Source organism: Oryzias latipes, chromosome 23, assembly GCF_053564925.1.
Source record: "Oryzias latipes strain Hd-rR chromosome 23, Olatipes_Hd-rR_3.1".
NCBI lineage: Eukaryota > Metazoa > Chordata > Actinopteri > Beloniformes > Adrianichthyidae > Oryzias > Oryzias latipes.
The window spans coordinates 10,574,345-10,591,388 of NC_136259.1; the positions used below are offsets into that span (position 1 = coordinate 10,574,345).

The window sequence follows — 17,044 nt, forward strand, 5'->3', positions numbered from 1 at the left end:
TATATAAAAGAGCTTTTACAATTGTGGACTTTTAGCAGGTCTCTGAATACATGTGACCAATGTATGGTGGATTTTCACAGACTTTGTGTAAAACTGAAGGTGACAGAGACTTTGGAGAAGTGGCTACATTGCTCTGGACTTCTTTGTTTCATCCACAGAAGAGTAAAATATGTGATTGATTTTGAAAAGCTGCTGAAAAATGTATCTTTTTAAAATTGCAATTTCTAATTTGGGTTTTACATTTTGTGTTCCATTTTTTGTGATTGTATTAGAAAGATTTGTTATTTATTTGGTGTTTAAAGGTGGTACATAATGTATATACACAATCTTCTTAGAGACATTTGCTATATGTTGTGTTTGTTGTCGTTGTAGTTTAATTTCTTTGGATGTATTGAAAGGAAATGAAAAGAAGTTGCAGCATTGATTAAAAAAGCATAAAAGAGACATTTACTGTCTGATGTTACATCTGTAGGAGTGTACTGAGACTGGGTTTTGTTTTGGAGCACATTCATGTATTTTGTTTGTAAAAAAAAAAAAAAGATAAAATATAAAGTTAATTGTATTTTGGATGAATAAAAAAGCAATGATTAGTGCTAAGGATGTATAAAAGACAAACAAAACAAAGGAAATTGCTGTATTTTAGTGTTGAACTAGGCTTTCTAACTGTTCTACTTTCTGTCTGCCACTCGTGGCTAATTTACATGTGAGCACACAGCCGGGGGGGGGGGGCTAACTCCACTCCTGCAGCAGGGGAGACTGATGAAAAGCTTGAGGATGTAAGATTGAATAAATAAAATCCTAGAGTTGACCAGTTCATTTTATAAATGTAAATATTTTTTATTTTGGTGGTGATAAACTAAACAGATGTTATGATAAAAATATTTGCTTGAGTCAAAATGTCCAAAAATTTGCTTTCAGCACAATAGGGTGATTAAGGTGGTTAAATGTTTCTCGTACGTATAGTGCTGCTTTTCAAACGTGGAGCTTTGTAAGACGCATCTAATTCTGAAATCTCAGCTTCCTGAGACAAACGGCTGATTTCCTATGAAGCTTGATTATATGATCATGCTTCATGATCATTTATGAACATATATAGCTCGTCCAAAATTGTCATATCCATGGGTTCAGAATGGAAGTTTCATCAAATCTATTTAATTTCAGTGAGATCAGACAAAGAATGTGAACGTGAGAGCAACATTTGTGCACGGCGAGATACCCAACTTCGCCGCTCTGTCACGACCACACCCCCGCGTTGAAAGATTTGTTTTTCATCAGAGTAAACTTCAATGGTTTTTCAACAGGTGGACGTCATTTTGAGGTGTGTTTGCTCATCCTACTTGGAGCAGTGATGCTCCAAGTAAAACATGTCATTTCCTGTTGCCAACAGGTGGCGCTACACCTGTTTCGGATTTTTCCACTGCAGATGTGTTCAAAGTCAGACTACAATCATGCACAACAAATTTGGATCAGATTAGATTATTTATGGCTGAGTAATGGCCATTTTTCTTTTCATGGCGTGATTTCGAAACGACCTCAAATTTTGACGCGCCGCCACGGTCACAAACAACCGTAAAAACTTAAAAGCTTCGCAATTTAAGATCAGACATGTGTTTAGTTTACAAAACCAAAGTTTGGAGTCATTGTTCAAAAATCTCTAGGAGGAGTTCGTTCTAGAACGAGGCCTGCAAAGGACCAAAATAGAGCAAAACTGACATATTGACATCAATATAGCAGACTTCCTGTGCGACTGACAGCTTGGTCCCAAGAGACTTTTTTGTAGGTTTCCATCTGATGAACATGTCCTGTAAATATCAAGCTTGTATGTTAAAGAACATGGCGGGGCTCTCAAAAACAAACATGGTAGGTGGCGCTATTGAGCCGTTTTTTGTTCACCCATGCAAGTGCTGTGTATCTAAGTTGGAGATATGTAAGAGGCCTCTCATTCTGAAATCTCAGCCTCGTGATACAAACGGCTGATTTTTTATGAATTTTTAATTATCTGACTGCAACGCAATCAACCACTTCCTGTTTGGTGGTGGCTTGCGCAGGCACCGTCAGGTGTACACCCATGAAACTTTAGACGATGAGAGAAGACCCTTATGAGTATCTCCTGTTGTAATTTTATGAATGTCGGACAAAGCACAGAGAAAAGATAGGTCAGAATGTGACATAAAATGTATTTGTCAATATCTAGGTGGCGCTATGGAGCTCGTCCAAGATTGTCATATCCATGGGTTCAGAATGGAAGCTTCATCACCTCTATTGAATTTCAGTGAGATTGGACAAGGAATGTGCACGTGAGAGCAACTTTTGTGTGCATGGCGAGACGCCCAACTTCGCCGCTCTGTCACGACCACACCCCCGCATTGAAAGTTATGGCTTTTTATCAGAGTAAACATCAATGGCTTTTCAACAGGTGGACATCATTTTGAGGTGTGTCGGCTCATCCTACTTGGAGCAGTGATGCTCCAAGTAAAACATGTCATTTCCTTTTACCAGCAGGTGGCGCTACACCTATTCCAGATTCTTCCACTGCAGATGTGTTCAAAGTCAGACTACAATCATGCATATCAACTTTGGATAATATTGGATTTTGCATGGCTGAGTAATGGCCATTTTTCTTTTCATGGCGTGTTTTCAAAATGACCTCCATTTTCGACGCGCCGCCACGGTCACAAACAACCTTAAAAACGTAAAAGCTTCGCAATTTAACATCGGACATGTGTTTAGTTTACAAAACCAAAGTTTGGAGTCATTATTCACAAATCTCTAGGAGGAGTTCGCTCTAGAGTGAGGCCTGCAAATGTCCAAAATGAAGCAAAAATGACATATTGACCTCAATATATCAGACTTCCTGTGCGAGTGACAGGTGGGTCCTTTCAGACTTTTTTGTAGGTCTCCATCTGAAGAACATGCCCTGTAAAAATCAAGCTTGTACGTTAAAGCGTATGCGGGGCGTCGGGACAAAAGTCACTGTAGGTGGCGCTATCAAGCCGTTTTTCTGCGCCCATGCCAATCTCCTATAAAATACGAAATTTTTCGCGACTCCTGATGTGTGTGCCAAATTTGGTGAGTTTTGGGGTATGTTAAAGGCCTCAAAAAGGCGACTCTTCCGGTAGAATAATAATAATAATAATAATAATAATAAACATTCGAATTACAATAGGGTCCTTGCACTCCGTGCTCGGGCCCTAATAAACATTCGAATTACAATAGGGTCCTTGCACTCCGTGCTCGGGCCCTAAAAATGCGCTTCTCATAGCGTGTGCAACTCGAAGCATCGTAACAGTTAAAACAAAATTTAAAAAAACACAATATTACAATAAAAACCCAACCCACCCTTCACCCTTCCCACTCCCATCCGTTAACACATATGACACATGACCCCACACACAATGAATACTTATAAAAGTAACTTTTAAAAGAAATTTAAGGCTTGGCTTGTTTAGACCCAAAAGATGACAACATGCGTCACTTTTTCTGTCAGGTGAGAATTTTTTATAGTCCATTTTAACTCATGTAGTGCAAAATTTACTAGTTTAGACAGCGTACATCTGGTCTTACCTTTTATTTAATAATTTCTCATTTTAAACAAAACAAGATCTTCATTTCCATAAACTTGTCTAATATAGAGTAACCAAAAAATGGAAAAACTATCCAAGAACCTATATGTGTTTGATTTCAACATGTTTAGTTCTCACAGAGCTTACCTGTGAACAAAACCAAAAAGAATAAATGGCAATGTTCAGTAAAGAAAAAGAAAAAACACATTTGTGATGATGTGCAGAAAGTGGGACTGAAGTCTTACCGATGTCCACTGCAGGTCACCATTCTTCAGAAGTTTTTTGATCCGTCTTAACGCCTTATTTCTCTTTTTTAAGATTTGTAGGGGATTAAAGCCCAGCTGAGGGGAAAAAAAGGGCAAGAATAAGATCAAAGAAAGGAGGGATTTGAGTATTAAAAATTAAGATCAACTTTATTTATTTGTCAAATGTGACCTGATAAATGACAGGATTAACATACCGCTTCCACCAGCTTGTTTTTAAAAAAATCAATGTTGGCAAAGAAGATTGGAGATGGAATCCTGAAGATTTTCACTCCCTCTGGCTCAAATATCTAAAACAGAATACGGAGTCGCATTAAAATTTATCAAGAGAAATTATACTGTGTTCAGAGAAAAAAAACGGTAACTCGTAAAAATAACAAAAATAGAGCTGAGATTTCTAGGAAAAGACTGATCTGTTAGGAAAGGTTAGGACAATTTTCTGTTATTTTCATTCGAACGTATTTAATAATGTAGAATCAACCTCTAATTACTGAAGAGGCCCCTGTAGAGCTCATTAACCCTTGTGCTATCCCAGGCACTTTAACATTGGGAGTTGGGTCATGTAGACCCCACAAGACAGTGCACTAAACCTTTTTCTTCAATGATTTGTGATCTTCACTGGTGTCCATGGATTACATGAAATCTTCTCCACCTTTATCCACCTTTGTCATGGTAGGGAGAACACGTCAAGGGTCATCTTGACCCCATAGGAAAGCACAAGGGCTAAATGACATTGGTGTGTTTTATCCTCAGGAAAAAATAAATAATAAATAAACAAAAATTGCAAGAATTTTAGGAGACATGTTTATTTTGTATTCTTGAACTGTTTTCCTCTGGTCCAAATATTGATGTCAAGCTTATCACTATACTGTTTCTATAAACATATTTAAAATAAAATGGTCCTCCCGCAATAATCTGAGTCATGAATTCTAATAGAAAAAAAAAAACAAGAACACAGAGATAGAAAAAGAAATGTTTCTTTTTCCAAGCGTATTTAGTTATAATAAATAGTATATTTTATGATCTGTGATGCAGCGTTTTATTGGTGTATTGGCCTCTCATTGTTATTTACAGATAGTGCAAAGCTTTTTTTCTTGTCTGTTTTGAAAGGTTCACCACTGGGTGTGTTTTCATGAACATGTTACCTGCTTTCAGGAGAAAAATCTATTTTTTAAATTTTCAATTAAAGAAAACATTAAATGGAGATGGAGAAATAGTTTGCATGCTGCCACCCTCTAACTATTGAGTATCTGTATTTGCTGTTAGATAAAGGTTATATGCAAACACACCACAAGAATAAGATGAGAATTTTGATCAAATTTATAAATAGATTATAAAAAAAAAGCATTTTAATGCAAATGTTACAGTGAATTAATTTCATACAACAGGCTGTTTTCTACAAAGGTTGGCAAATCTCAAAAATCCCCAAAACATTTAGATTCATGAACAACAAACAATGTGGTTTTTTGGAAAGATGTCACCTAACAAATTACTGACATGAAGACATTTTTTCAACATGCAGGACCCATCACATCATAGAAGTCCAGTGTGTGATACATTTGCAGCTAAATTGAGCATTATGAGCCACAGACACATTCAGATCCCTTTGAAACAATAATGGTTTTCTGATTTCATTTAATGCTTGAAGGAGAGAGAAACACAAGCCAACTCACACTGAAGTAGTCCTTCCTGTCTTTGTAGATGTCGGTTCCTGTAATGTTAGCTAGCACACTACAGCGAGGACTGGAAAACACAAAGACCATTTTTAAAAACAAAGCTGTAGCTTTCAGCTCAGCGGTGCTGGAACATATGTGCAAAAACCAAGACTGAACTTATTAGATAATAGGTTTATACTGAACTAATAAGCTCACAAAAATAATTGTAAACAGAGACTGGTAAAATAAATCAGCTCAAGGATCTATTGGTGGAACCGAAAAGTAGTTTTTTTGCTGACTTATTGTGTCACAACAACAAAAATGAGGTTTGGGTTGTTAATAAGTAGACTGTTGTGAACCATAAAAGTGTTAATCTTGATCAAAGAAGAACTGGAACCACCAACACAACACTGGTGCCCATTAAACCTATGATGGAGCTGAAACGGCTAACAAACATAAGTTAAAGCATAGAATGTGTAGCATTGGTCTGCCTTTATACTCACAACTGAACCCTCAGAACAACACTGATGAGTTCCACACCAAGGCCAACAGCCAATCCAAGATCCAGCCCCAGCAAAATGGATGCAGTGCAGGTGCACAACCACACCATCTTGTTTGATGACAAAACATTTCATTACCCCGCTCTCTTTTTATGAAGTGTAAACAACTCTGATTATAAGATCACAAGAGCTTTTCATGATTGTGTGGTATTGCTCTGAATGTTGGCTCTTACACAGTCGGGTTTGTCTCTCCTCCACAGATATGGAATATCTCTGAACTGCATCAGCATGCCCTTTAGATTAACGATGACCACAGCACCCAACACAGACTGGAAAAGAGTCAAAGGTTAGATCTAACCTGCTGGAGGGTTGTGAAAGATTTGATAACATTAATTGGATAAAATGGATCCCGATTTTGCACCTTTGGCAGGGGTGCCAGAAGAAATCCAATAGCCAGAGTGACAATCATCACTATGATAGCTGAGATCAAACCAGCCACCTAAAAAGTAGAAAAGAAAAGTAGTAAGAACAAACTTTGCAAGAGGATATTTTTATTTCATAAAGAGAAATGGCGCCTCACAAGCCTTAAAATTGTACTTGTATGTACTTTAACTCAGAAATGTAAATGTTGCTTTGTGAGAATCTACCAAAACTAGAGCAACCATGATTTCATAAAATCCTAGAAAGGTGCAATTCAATTTAACTGTTGAACAGGAAGCGTCCTGAGCACAACTGGAAAGTGCTCATGTCTCAAAGTCAAAAAGAGAATTGTAAGCAACAAACCTTAAACCAGCTACTCATTAACATTTTCTTGATACTAGATCAGATAGCCATACATGTGCACACCTTGGAAAGTCCACATGGAGAAAGCAGAGTGCTTCAGGACTTTATTATAGCAATGAAGCTCTAATGCCCATTTATTGTGGATCAGAAATGTCACTAGTGTAGAATATGGCAAGGACTACTGTGGCCCTGAAGATCAAATCATATTAACAAATCACTAGACGCAAAAACATATAAAAGTTCACAATGGCAATTAAAAAAGCAAAAATAATAAAACACTACTTTTTGAAAAATCAAAGCAAAATTCCTAATGTAATAAAAAAAATGAATAAAATGAAACATTTCGAAAAACACAACTTATTTCCAGAAATCAAAATGAAATGTTACAAAAAGAAACCAGAAAAGATAGGTATTATGGAATGTCACTGATTGAATGATGACACGAGTTTTTTCAAATGTGTGCTCAAGGTCAGTATACTAATAAAAGTATCGCTCTATGCCAAAAAACCGTTGGTTGAAATGATGGACAAACATCATCATCCAGTCAGTGATGTCCCATAGTACATACCTTTTCTAGTTTCTTTTTGTGTTTTTATTTTTGACATTTCTTCCTGATTTCTGGAAAGTACTTTTGTTTTTGCAAATGTTTTCTTTATTTTGTTTCATTTTTTTTAAATTGTGTTTTGTTTTCTAACATTTAATGTTGTTTTTATTTGTTTTGCTTTTGTTGTCGTTGTTGTGAGCTTTCAGTATGTAATTGGATCGAGTGATTTGTTTATGGGATCTGCACTTCAGGGCCCCCGTCGTTACTGTTGTCGGGTCTAAAGTTCTGAAACTGGATCTTGGCAGAGGGTCTTAGCCCCCCTAAAGTAAATCACCCGACTCTTGAAATTAAACACTGAAAGATGGAAAATGGATAGATGGATGGATGGATGGATGAATGTTTGGCTAGATGGGTGGATGACCGATGATGGATGGATGGATGGATGGATGGATGGATGGCTGGATGGATGGATGGATGGATGGATGGATGGATGGATGCATGGATGGATGATTGGATGGATGTTTGAATGGATGGATGATTGGATGGACGGATGGATGGATTTTTGGATAGATGGATGTATGATTGAATAGATGGATGGATTGATGATATGATGGATGGATTGATGGATAGATGAATGGATGAATATTTGGATAGATGGGTGGATGATGCATGGATGGATGGATGGATGACTGAAAAGATGGATGGATGACTGAAAAGATGGATGGATGGATGATTGAAAGGATAGATGGATGACTGAAAAGATGGATGGATAGATGATTGAAAGGATAGATGGATGATTAGATAGATAGATAGATAGATAGATAGATAGATAGATAGATAGATAGATAGATAGATAGATAGATAGATAGATAGATAGATAGATAGATAGATAGATAGATAGATAGATAGATAGATAGATAGATAGATAGATAGATAGATAGATAGATAGATGGATAGATGGATAGATGGATGAAGGGATTGATGCATAGATAGATGGATGAATATTTGGATTGATGGGTGGATGATTGGATGGATGGATGGATGATGATTGGATGGATGGATGATAGGATGGATGGATGATGAAAAGATGGATGGATAGATGATTGAAAGGATAGATGGATGATTGAATAGATGGATGATTGAATAGATAGATAGATAGATAGATAGATAGATAGATAGATAGATAGATAGATAGATAGATAGATAGATAGATAGATAGATAGATAGATAGATAGATAGATAGATAGATAGATAGATAGATAGATAGATAGATAGATAGATAGATAGATAGATAGATAGATAGATAGATAGATAGATGGTTGGATGATACATGGGTGGATGAATGGATAGATGTATGGATGGATGGAAGAATAGATGGATGGGTGATTGCATGGTAGGATAGATGGATGTTCGAATAGATGGATGGATTGGATAGACAAATGGATGGATGATTCGTGCATGATTGGATGGATGATTGGACCAATGGATACTTGAACAGATAGATGGATGGATGTTTGGCAAGCTGGATAGATGGATGGATGGATGATGCATGGATGGATGGTTGGATGGAGTAGAAATCACTAGTGTACTACTTGGATCTAACTGATAGAGTGTTTTATAAAGACATCAAACTCTGATTGTAGTATTTAGTACTTTTAGTATTGAGTACTTTTCTGCAGCAATTGTTGTTTAGCAGGAACAATTAACAATTTAATAAAAATATTTAATTTACATTTCTGGACTGTCTAAAAAAATTGACCCAGGGTAAGATAAATAACATGAGATGTTTTGTTGCACCCAAAGGCCCAGGGTAATGTAAATCTGATTGTTGTTTCAAGTGTCTTTTCATAAAAAATTGATTATTGTTGGTTCATTGTGTTGCTGGTAAACAAAGAATCAGGAGAAAGGGTACATATAACATATAATATAAAGACACATAGGTTTTAAACACAAGTGCCAATGTGTTCAGATTTTTGCTGAGTTCTTGCATTAGGGGCGTAAACATCTGCAATGTATTTTGTTTGGATTTTACATTATTAGTTTGAACTGATGATTTGTCGTGAAGAAGGGTGGTTTTAGATTTTTGTGAGTTAAGCCATGTTGTAATGCTGAGTTTGACGTTGAAAATGTACATTTGTGATAACAAATTTCAAATTCTATTAGTTTACCTGGGTTTTTCCACCCGTGCTTTCCTGCACTGCACTTCTGGAGAGAGCTGTACTTGCTGCAAAAGACTTGAAGGTAGCTCCAAACATGTTACTTACTCCAAAAGCTATCAGCTCCTGCAAAAAGATCAAACGTAACATTTGTTTGATCAGTTGCAAAGAAGATCCTAATTAATCCAAATTTGATCTTAGTCAAGATTTTCAGTTTAAAATCCATTTCCATACCTGATTTCCATCTATAGTGTAATCATGTTTTACAGAATAAACTTTTGCCACTGAGAAAGCAACAGCAAAACCCACAATGGCCATCGGAAATGCCTCCATTGCTGTCTCCTGGAAGATCTGCAGGTTTGGGGCCACTGGAGATTCATACCTACAGAAAATGAAATCTACAGCATTTTTCCCAATCAGGTTGATGCTGGTACACTATAAAAGAGTGACATGTACTAAGTAATACTACGTAGAGTTTTTAAATACACCTTCAGAACTGATGCATAATTTTACATGTATAGTATTGTTCAACAATTTAAGATTTAGCTGTATATCCATTGTGTTGCTATTTAGACTGTGCAAGACAAAATAGTAACAAAGAATCCAGGAAATCTCATTTGTTTATTTTTTATAAAAATGTATTTGCACAATGGTGCAGAAAATAAGTATTTATCTCCAACTAACAAGTAAGCATTCTGTTTCTCATAGACCTTTTACTTCTTCTTTAAGAAGCTCTTCTCTCCTCCACTGGTTACCTGTATTAATGTCACCTATTTGAACTGGTTATTTGTATAACTAACTGTTGGAGCAAACTAGAAAATGGAAGAAACACAACAATCTCCCTCCACCTGGAGCTCCATGAAAGATCTCACTGGGTGGAACAAATGATCTTGAGGATGGTGAGGAAACTGCCCAGAACTAGAGGTCACCCGGGACCGCAATAACAAAGGTTACTATAGTAACACAACTTTGTTAAGGTTTCAAATCCTGCATTTTTTTTCAAAGGTCCCCCTGCTTAAGCCAGCACATGTCCAAACCTGTCTAAAATTCTCCAGAGACCTTATGGATGATCCAGAGGATTGTCATGTGTTCAGATGATACCAAAATGAAACTCTTTGGCATAAACGCCGTGTTTGGAGGAGGAAGAATGCTGAACTACATCCCCAGAACACCACACCCACTGTAAAGCATAGAGGTGGAAACAACATGCGTTGGGATTGTTTTTCTGCAAAGAGGACAGGATTACTGATCTGTATGGAGGAAGGATGAATGGATACATGTATGAAGAAATTTTGGGCAAACAAACTCATTCCATAGGTGAGATCTTTGAGGATGAAATGTGTCTGGATATTCCAGCAAAACAATGACCCCAAACACATCACCATGGCAACCAAGGAGTGGCTACATGTAAAGCATTTCAAGGTGTGTTCTATCCAGTCTCAGGACCTCAGTCTAATAGAGAATCTGTGGGGGGAGTTGAAAGTTTGCATTTTCCAGCTAAACCCTTAAAGCATTACAGCTCTTGAGAAAATCTACATGGAAGAATGGACCAAAAAAGACCTCTATCTTACCAGGAGTAGATAGTGTGTCCCCCCAAGTAAGAGTTGGCCAGAGGGAGCATCCTCTGCCGTTCAGGACTGCTTTGAAACAACAGACTGGAACATGTTCAAACAAACTGCCACCTACAACAACCTCACAGACATCGAGGAGTACACATCACAAAGTGCATGGATGATGTGACACACACAAAAAGCATCATCATTCGAGCCAACCAGAAGCCATGGCCCACAGTGGAAGTCAAAGGGCTGTTGAGGGCCCGAGACAATGCTTTCAGAGCAAGGGATGAAGCTGCCCTAAGAACAGCAAGAGCCAACCTGTCCCTAGGCTTCAGGAAGGCAAAAATAGACTATATGCACAAGGTATCTTCTCACTTTAACGACAGCAGAGATGCACAGAGCCTGTAGCAGGGCATCCAGGCCATCACAGACTAGCCTGCACCACAGAGCTGTGAGAACAACACCCCCCTTCTCAACAACCTGAACAGCTTCTTTTCACGCTTTGAAGGACTAAATAGCACACACCCACAGAAAACGCCCCCTCCCCCCACGACCAAACTCTGCACCTGATAACTGCCAGCGTGAATGAAGAGGACACTCTCCACCATCAACCCACAGAAAGCTGCGGGTCCAGACAATATCCCAGGCCGTGTGCTGAAGGACTGCGCAGAAGAGCTAAAGGATGTCTTCACAGACATCTTTAACATCTCCTTGGAGCTAGCCATCATCCCATCATGCTTCAAGGCTACCACCATCACACCTGTGCCAAAGAAACCATCACCATCCTGCTTCAATGACTACCGCCCCATAGCACTAACGCCCATCATCATCAAGTGCTTTAAAGGGCTAAGCATGTCACACATAAAATCCACCCTTCCCCCCACCCTAGACCCCTTTCAGTTTGCATACCGACCCAAACGATCGACAGAGGACGCCATCTGTTCTGCTCTCCATGCAGCTCTCACCCACTTAGACAAAAAGGCATCTGCATTTAACGCAATAATACCACAGCAACTCATTTGCAAAATGGACAAGCTGGGTGTTAATACCCCCATCTGCAACTGGCTGCTGGACTTCCTCAGCCGAAGACCACAAACAGTACGTGCCGGCATCAACACATCAAATACAATCATTCTCAACACCGGGGCACCCCAAGGCTGTGTGCTCAGTCCGCTGCTCTTCACTCTGCTGACACATAACTGCACAACAACCCACAGCACCAACCACCTTGTGAAATTTGCAGACAACACAACTCTGGTGGGTCTCATCACATAGGGGGATTAAGACCAACTACAGGGAAGAAGAAGATCTGCTGACAAAATGGTGCAGAGATAAGAACCTCCTGCTAAATGTCAGCGAGACAAAGGAGATTGTTGTCAACTTCCAGAGGGGCCACACTCAACACTGCCACTGATCAACGACGGTACTGCTGTGGAGAGAGTGAGCAGCACTAAATTCCTGGGGGTCCACATCAATGAGGACCTCTCCTGGACCGCCAACACCACATCATTGGCAAAGAAAGGTCAGCAACGTCTCTAGCAGAGAGCATTCTCTCCAGCTGCATCACTGTGTGGGGTGGCAGCTGCACACACAGCAACAGGAGAGCCCTGCAGCGCATAGTCAACACAGCCAGGAGAATCATTGGAGGACCACTCCCCTCCCTGCAGGACTTATACATCACCCGCCTCACCCGCAAATCACTAACAATAATCAAGGACGCACACCACCCTGCACACAACCTGTTTAGCCTTCTGCCCTCGGGGAGGAGGTACAGGAGCCTCCGCTCCTGAACCACCAGGCTCAGAAACAGCTTCACACACCACGGCATCAGGATGCTAAACAACCTCTCCCCTCTCCACCCACCACCCATCTCCCCCCATTAAACAGTGCTCAAACGAATTTCCCCCCCCCCCCCCCCCCCCCTGCCAAGAGATATTGCCTAAAGTGCACTCGCACTTTATTGGCTAATATTGTAAATAGTCTTTCTTGTCTTTTCTTTTTATTTATTTATTTTATTTTATTTATTTTTTCTCTTGGACAGGCATGAGAGAGTAAGAAACGGAATTTCCATTCATTGTATGTGATGCACATGCTAAGAATTGACAATAAAGCTTTGACTGACTGAGCATAACATTACAAAGATTGAAGTAAACTTTTGTTGTTGACCAAAATAGATTTTCTGCACTAATATGCAAATAAATTCTTTAAAAATCAAATAATATTTTTTCCTGGATTCTTTTTTCTGTTCATTCTCTTACAGTTGAAGTGTTTCTATGATGAACATTATAGAGCTCGTCTTTTTCATTTGGGACAACTTTCAGAACGGGTTGACATGCTTTTCCTTTCCTTTCTTCTACCCTGTCTGTCTTTCTCCATTCCGAGGCAAGTTTAAATAAAAAAATGGAGGTACAAAAGACATTTCTAGAGGTTTTTTTTTTTTTTACTTTAACATTGACTTCTCTGCTCTTACCCTTGTGGAATATGGCCAACAACATCAATTCCAAACTTATTTTCAAAGTCGAATCCGTATGAAACTCCACATGCAATCACAGTCTGTAAAAGGTTGAGAAAAAACATTTTACAACAGATGAATTATGCAGTTTTACAGCTCTTTCTTGGCTGGCATACAGTTTCATTGCTATTGAGTCTTTCAAATTCTTGTTTCTGTGGGGAGTTAATATTAGATCTTATCAGTCTACTCATACATCAGTTTAATAAACTTCACCGCTGCATACTCTGGAAATATACAGAGGGAGTGTTGCACAACAAGAGCTTACCATTATAACCTCAATTGGTATGGGCACAGGCAGCTTGGATTTGAACTTGTCATTCAGCTCTTTTACAATAAACACCATCGCCATGATTATCAAGGCGATGACCAGGTCACACACGTTAGTGGAAGTGATCTTGTTAAAAATGACCTCCAAGGTCTGAAAAAGAAAGAGCACAAGATGACATAAAGCCTTCACATTTCATGGGTTATGAGATCAGTCAGGGAAATTTGTTTACATAAATAAGTGACAGTGGTCCACTGAAGCCTGGAACTTGCAGTCCCAGAACAAACTTGAGCTGAGAAACCAGGATGTGGATGGCAGCAGCCGTGGTGAAGCCAGAGACCAAAGTGTCGGACAGATACATGACAACAAAGCCCACTTGCAGTAATCCCATTCCCAACTGGAAAAGAAAGACAGGTAAAATTGACTGAAAATGAAAATGCTCCTATGAAATTGATATCAGTTAAAAAGCCACAAGAAAGATTACAATTATTTACAAAAAGGAAGCTACTTGTTGTTAGAAAATAGAATTTTCTAATCATGGGGTTTTCTTGCTGACATTTTTTTTCAGTACTTTGTCACAATGCCCAAGATAAATCCTAAGATTTTCTCTGAGAGGACAAAGATGGACAGGCATGAGTACACAAAAAGGACAGCACACAGAGGATGGTTTGGAGAAAACTAGTAGAAAACTTTAGAACACAGAGATGAAGAAAAAGAAGTTTCCAAATGTTTGTGATCCAATGCCACTTGTAGTGATGCTTGGGATTATTTGTTGCGTTGTTTGTCTGTTTTGTAAGTCTGTAGTTCACCCTGAAATAACATTAGATTTAAATGCATTCGTAGTTATAAGAAAGATTAGGTAAAATTCTAAAAATACACAGATTCCTCCTTTTTCTGCTCCCGTGAGCTCGCAGGAGAAGGCAAAAACAGAGAGTTCTTAGCAACGGTGTAGAGAAACGGGGCAGGGTTGCACCGTGCTCTCTCATATGATGCATTATGACATTTAACCTATTCAGACCATCACATATTTACCACCGTTGTTAATTCTGCTTAACTGGGGCCCTACATGTGTAGAGCTCAAATATTAGCTCAGGTCCTTGTGAGGTAAAAGAAGCAAATACAGAAAAAATAAAAGTGTTCTTGTCAAAAAGTAGGTAAGCAGATTTTTGTCTGTTTACTAGTCTTCCAGATTTTACTAAACTTTACTCACTAACCCTATGAAATAAATGCCCTCTGAAAGGAATATCCTATCCAGTCTCAATCAAAAAGCTTTGGTTCTATGGGATGTTCCGAAGCCCTCAGTGCCAAACATATGCAGGTGATGGAACACTTTCTCCAACACGCGCAGAGGTTAACTAATAAAATATTTCCAATAAAGAATTTCCCAGGTTGTGTGGGACAAACGTAACGAAAACTTGCTTTTGCGTAAAGGAAAAAAATCTCACTAAGACAAAGCCACGGCAGCCTGTTGACAACTCTTTCTGACAAATTGAAGCAGGAAAGTGAGATTAAAGAAAATCAAAACAGAAAATCAATGTCTATGTTATGAGGAGTTACAAAAAAGATAGAAAACATCAGTGTGGCGTCAATTTTTTTCACAAATTAAATTCAAAAGTGTTTTACTCCTATTTTCTACTTTCCAGAGTTAAGATAAGATAGTTTGTAAGTTTGGTGTAACATTAGGTCATAAAACTCTGAGCTAATTTAGTTTGGACAAACGTAAGCAAGACAAATTATGGCTACAGTTTGGCGGCACAAGTCTATTACTTTTACCCTTTTGGTCCTTTAAACATTTGCCTGTTTTTTAATTAGAAATGCCCAGCAAACACAGTAGCCTTTTTTTAACTCTTTTTACCAGAGAACAGTCAAAAGAGTGCACCAAAGTTTCAAACCAAGGCCAACAGGACAACATTTCTGCATCCAACTACAACTACATCAACATCTCCCACATTAAGTTCACCAGGGAACTTAGACATCTAATTTCTGCTCCAATTGTCTCCAAGATCATCATATATCTTGTTCTTTTTGCTAACCTGCATGATGCCAACGAGGAAGGTCACAGATGAAGCCACTAAAACCCTTTGATCATCTACTGACAGGCCTTCAAGTCCTGTGATGTTGACAGGGGGCCCTTCGTCCGGTATGAGCCTAGTCACCACTGAGCCAATCATCAGACACAAGACTGGGAATGGACCTGGAGGGAGAGAGGGAATGGAACGGAAAGGAACACAAATGAGTTTTGCATTTCTATTGCACTTTTTATCTTTTAACCCTTGTGCTATCTTAGATAACCCCACCCTTACATTGACGTGCTCTCCCGACCATGACTAAGGGGGAAAGATTTCCTGTAATCCATGGACACCAGTGAAGATCACAAATCATTGAAGAAAAAAGGTTTAACGCACCGTCTAGTGGGTCTAGATGACCCAACTCCCAATGTTAAAGTGCCTAGGATAGCACAAGGGTTAAGCAAAAAGAGTGAAAAAAGAAAAATATAATATGCTGGACAGAGGACCAGGATTTCTCTGGGCTCTCACTAATTTGAGATGGGTTCAATCTTGTACATACAGTACATACATTACAACATGTTCAGTGATTTATTTACTATTACTAAGCCACAGCTCTGTTCCCCCCATCTAAATGCTCTTGCCAGACTTACCCACTGAGATGTGCCTCGAAGTACCCATGAAAAAGTAGATGACCACAGGGAAGAAGGCGGAAAAAAGACCATACCAGGGTGGCAGAGAGGCCAGCAAACAGTAAGCCATTCCTGTTTCACAAAGACATGTAGCACTGAAAAACCCTGCTGAATTGAACAGATCTTTAAAAACATACATTTCAGCAGATCCCAAAATGTCCAGGAGACAAAATGGAATAAAATACATTAGTAAGCATGTCAAAAAGCTGAGGGGGGGGGGTTATCTTAATCATTTCCCATAGTTACTACATGTAAGTTTGGTGCAATGTTATTATTTACATTTAAATAAATTTTGGTAAGATTCTATGTTCCTTTGAGGGGGTGAAATGATGGCAGCAATATTGAAAAGGCTGCTCCGTACAGGGCTCCATTTTGGTCATCATTGTTGTGCACAGGAATAGAGCATGCTTGAAACAGCGCTCCCATAAACGTGGTGACGTGGTGACCATGCGCAAGAATCGGCATCTTCCGCATTGATCGAGGTCATGGATCATGCATGATTGATTTACCTAAACATTTGGTGAGGTCGCTAGCTTTTGAAAACAAAAA

General features: G+C 38.9%; 1 protein-coding gene across 1 annotated transcript in view; it reads right to left on the reverse strand.

Moving 5' to 3' along the window:
* Positions 1–17,044, reverse strand: part of LOC101169253 (chloride anion exchanger) — a 35,672-nt gene that overhangs the window by 10,395 nt on the left and 8,233 nt on the right. Inside the window, exons 4-16 of the mRNA XM_023952515.2 lie at positions 16,457–16,567; positions 15,831–15,991; positions 14,030–14,194; positions 13,798–13,950; positions 13,491–13,573; positions 9,699–9,846; positions 9,477–9,590; positions 6,403–6,480; positions 6,215–6,310; positions 5,985–6,091; positions 5,500–5,569; positions 4,024–4,116; positions 3,809–3,904 (exon numbers count right to left, since the gene is read on the reverse strand). Coding sequence (XP_023808283.1) covers positions 3,809–3,904; positions 4,024–4,116; positions 5,500–5,569; positions 5,985–6,091; positions 6,215–6,310; positions 6,403–6,480; positions 9,477–9,590; positions 9,699–9,846; positions 13,491–13,573; positions 13,798–13,950; positions 14,030–14,194; positions 15,831–15,991; positions 16,457–16,567 — 1,475 coding nt within the window. The remainder of the gene's footprint in view (positions 1–3,808; positions 3,905–4,023; positions 4,117–5,499; positions 5,570–5,984; positions 6,092–6,214; positions 6,311–6,402; positions 6,481–9,476; positions 9,591–9,698; positions 9,847–13,490; positions 13,574–13,797; positions 13,951–14,029; positions 14,195–15,830; positions 15,992–16,456; positions 16,568–17,044) is intronic.